The sequence below is a fragment of the Palaemon carinicauda genome, chromosome 18, assembly GCF_036898095.1.
Source record: "Palaemon carinicauda isolate YSFRI2023 chromosome 18, ASM3689809v2, whole genome shotgun sequence".
Classification (NCBI taxonomy): Eukaryota; Metazoa; Arthropoda; class Malacostraca; order Decapoda; family Palaemonidae; genus Palaemon; species Palaemon carinicauda.
In genome coordinates, this window is record NC_090742.1 from 28728128 (window position 1) to 28732099 (window position 3972).

The 3972-nt window shown below is 43.9% G+C and overlaps 1 protein-coding gene across 2 annotated transcripts in view; it reads left to right on the forward strand.

The window, feature by feature from the left end:
* Window positions 1–3625: 3625 nt before the first annotated feature.
* The window catches only part of LOC137657034 (uncharacterized), a 24580-nt gene continuing 24233 nt past the window's right edge, over window positions 3626–3972 (forward strand). For both annotated transcript variants that reach the window (XM_068391392.1, XM_068391393.1), the window contains exon 1: window positions 3626–3743. In XM_068391392.1, the coding sequence (XP_068247493.1) occupies window positions 3739–3743 (5 nt within the window). In that variant the 5' untranslated portion in view covers window positions 3626–3738. The remainder of the gene's footprint in view (window positions 3744–3972) is intronic.

Genomic DNA, 3972 nt, shown 5'->3' on the forward strand with positions numbered 1-3972 from the left:
CTGAAGAGGATCGTCACTTAACCACCTTTATTACGCCATATGGTCGGTTCATACATTGCAGAGGACCGATGGGCTTCGCAGCTACTGGAGATGCCTTCTGCCTGCGAGGTGATATGGCCCTTCAAGGTGTCCAAAACTGTGTTAAGGTGATAGACGACCTCCTTCTCTACGACGAAGACTACGTTACCCACCTTCAACGTATCCACGAAGTGCTCACCAGGTGCCGCAAGTTCGGGATCACACTCAACAAGGACAAATTTGTGGTCGCTGCCCCCTCTGTGAACTTCTGCGGATACACGCTCTCAGGAGACGGCATCTCAGCTGACCACCAGAAAGTCAGTGCGATCAAGGATTTTCCGACCCCTGCTAACCTGACGGACCTCAGATCGTTCATGGGATTGGTCAACCAGTTAGCAGAGTTTACGCCTGACATCTCCGTTGCAGCCCAACCTCTACGCCCCCTGATGAGTCCCAAGAGAACATTTGTCTGGACTTCTGACCATGATGAAGCCTTTCAACGCGTCAAGTTAGCCCTCACCAGTCCACCAGTTCTCGCCCTCTTTGACCCAACCCTACCCGTCGTTCTTCAGACAGATGCTTCACGCCTCAATGGCATTGGATATGCTCTCCTGCAGGACCATGGCAATGGACACCTGCGTCTGGTTCAATGTGGTTCTCGTTTTCTCGCCGATGCAGAGACACGTTATGCTACCATTGAGCTCGAGATGCTAGCCGTTGTCTGGGCAATGTCAAAGTGTAGGCTATACCTAGCTGGCCTACAGCACTTTACTTTGATGACGGATCACCGACCCCTCATCCCTATTCTGAACAGTTACACACTGGATGCCATCGAGAACTCTCGTCTCCAGCGCCTTAAGGAGAAGATCTCGCCCTACATCTTTACAGCTGTGTGGCGTGCTGGGAAATTGCTCTGTGTTCCAGACGCATTGTCTCGAGCCCCAGTCAGCCACCCCACACAGGAGGACGAAATCTCAGGTGCTTCTTCTGCTGCTCATCTTCGGACTGTTATAGCCATGAACACCGTTACTCTTTCGGACGAGTCTTCAGCTCAGGATGCCGACCGAATACTTCAGGATCTTCGTGACGCAGCAAGAACAGATCCTTCGTATACGCGTCTACTCAATTGTGTCACATCAGGATTCCCTCGCAACAGATATGACTTGCACAATTCTTTACTCCCATATTGGAAACTACGTGCAGATCTCTACGCCGATGGTGACCTCGTCCTGTATGGAGCAAGAGTTGTAGTTCCTGTCGCCCTTCGTCGCCGCACCTTGTCCCACTTGCATGACAGCCACAGGGGTGTGGAAGCAACCAAGCGCAGAGCAAGGCAGTCTGTTTTCTGGCCCGGTATCGATTCTGACATCGCCAATACAGTCGGAGCTTGTGAGGCATGTCAGACATTGCAGCCATCTCAGCAGCAGGAACCTCTACTGAATGACGACAATCCAACAAGACCCTTTGAGTCAGTTTCAGCTGACTTCTTTGTTGTTGCAGGGAAGTCTTTCTTAGTCGTCGTCGATCGCTTATCAGGTTGGCCTGTTGTCGCCCCCTGCAAAGGCGATACTACCGCATCTAACACCATCAGGATCTTCTGCCGCTACTTCCGTGAAGTTGGTGTTCCTCTTCGCCTTAGGACAGATGGAGGGCCACAATTCACCAGCGCAGAGTTCAAGGATTTCATGAAGAGATGGGGAGTTCGACACATGGTAACCTCACCCCACTACCCACAATCGAATGGTCACGCCGAAGCTGCTGTGAAATCAATTAAGTACCTCATACTGAAAACAGCCCCGTCTGGCAACATCGATAATGAAGATTTTGACCGTGGATTGCTGGAACTCAGGAATACTCCTAACTTTACAGGACGCTCCCCTGCCCAGATCCTGTATGGCCGTCCTCTCAGGTCATGTATTCCTGCCCATCCAAATGCATTCTCCAAGGAGTGGCAGGTCAAGACTGAAGACTGTGACCGCCGTGCTGCCGCCCGCTACGAACAGGTAAAGACCCAGTATGACCAGCATGCCCACTCCCTGCCCAAGTTGAGCGTCGGACAGCAAGTTCGGATTCAAGACCCGACCTCTCATCGTTGGGACAAAGTTGGCTTCGTCATGGGCCATGGAAAGTCAAGAGACTATCAAATTCGTCTCCCTAGTGGTCGTGTATGGTGGCGTAATCGCCGCTTTCTTCGTCCAGTGCCCCCCACTATTAGTGACCCCTCTCTCCCTGTCCCAGTGGCCCCTTGCCAGGACCCAGAAAGAGAGTCCTTAGTCACCATTCCTCCAGTGAATCCACGTCGTTCCCAAAGACTCATAGAAAAGGAGTCCGCTCGAGAATGCACTACGAGCGTGAGGGGGAGGGAGGTGTAGGTACATGAAAAGACACATTTCACATGTACCAGTATTGTCATGATTATTATTATTGTATGTATCATTTACTGCATGATCATGATTACCATTATTGTACGTACTATTAACTGTATTATGTACTTTCAACCATTATTTCAGATGTTGCATATCATTAGATTAATTCCTGTAATGTCATTGATATGATATGGCAACATTGAGTCAGCATTGGCAACACTTATCTGTTGTGTTGCCATGATGCATTCTGTTCGTCTTTGTCCCCTTAGCTGATAAGTTATCTTTCCTCGTGTCCCACGTATCTTTTGTATTTACTCTAATAGACATTGAGAACCTACTTTTTAAGTTGTATCCTTGCCCCACCAATTAAGGTTAAGGAAGTTATCAACACGTACAATAATAATAATAATAATAATAATAATAATAATAATAATAATAATAATAATTATCTATAATAATAATAACAATATATATATATATATATATATATATATATATATATATATATATATATATATATATATATATATATATATATATAGCCAGACAATTGCTCTTTATCATATACAGTAGGGGAGTTGGCTCCCAACGTCAAGATAACCAATTGATATTTTCGAAAGGAAATTGCTAATAATAAAATTTCACATAAAGCTTATGGAATGTGTCAAGATGCTATTATTCTACTAAAATAAGCAATTCTGCATAGAGGTAAAGTACAAACTATTGTCCAAAGCACAACTGGGATAACGATTGGTTCTAAATTTTGACACTCACCTTAATAGAATCTGATTTGTAAAAGAATAAATCCCGGTAAGGTTTTATAGGCTTTGGAAGGGAATGCGTAGAATTAATATGTGTGCAATGTCCGATATGTACTTCGCAGAGGATTACCCAAGGTGAATGAGGTCTTGAAAGCGAGAGATGTCAGTGTCGTTTCTATTCCATAGGGCCATTATCTTTATCATCTGAATCCATAATCGTCCTTGATCATGATTAGTATAGTTGTAAAATCAAAATTGAGTTACTTCTTAGTCACAGCAAACGCCCTAGAATAGATTACACATTTCAAAGCGGCCATGTAAGGTTTGGACAAGTGTTGCTATTATCCGTAATTATTGAGATGTTCTTAACCTTTTCAACCGACGATGTAAACAGAATTACGCGTGAATAGTTTTGAATTGCTTAAAAGGACTATAAGCAAAAGAGTGTAAAACCCTCGGAGACTTTATTACTCAGTGACAGCGACCTCCCTAGTCGAGAGATGGTTGCCTAGGCAGGAGGGAGCCAACACGACCCCTTGTCGGATTGATGGTCAGATTCCTAGGAATATTCTTATCCATATTCATCCTTCGCCATGAAGTGAGTCTGATTTTTTTGTTGTTGTGGGAAATTTCGGTGTGAAAGTTTTTACTTGATGATATATGCGGTTTTTCGTGTTCAGTTGTGCTTTATGAAAAAAGATTTCTTCGGAAAATTCTAATATTCCATGTGTATTTTCTTCGCACACACAAACGTATATATATATATATATATATATATATATATATATATATATATATATATATATATATATATATATATATATATA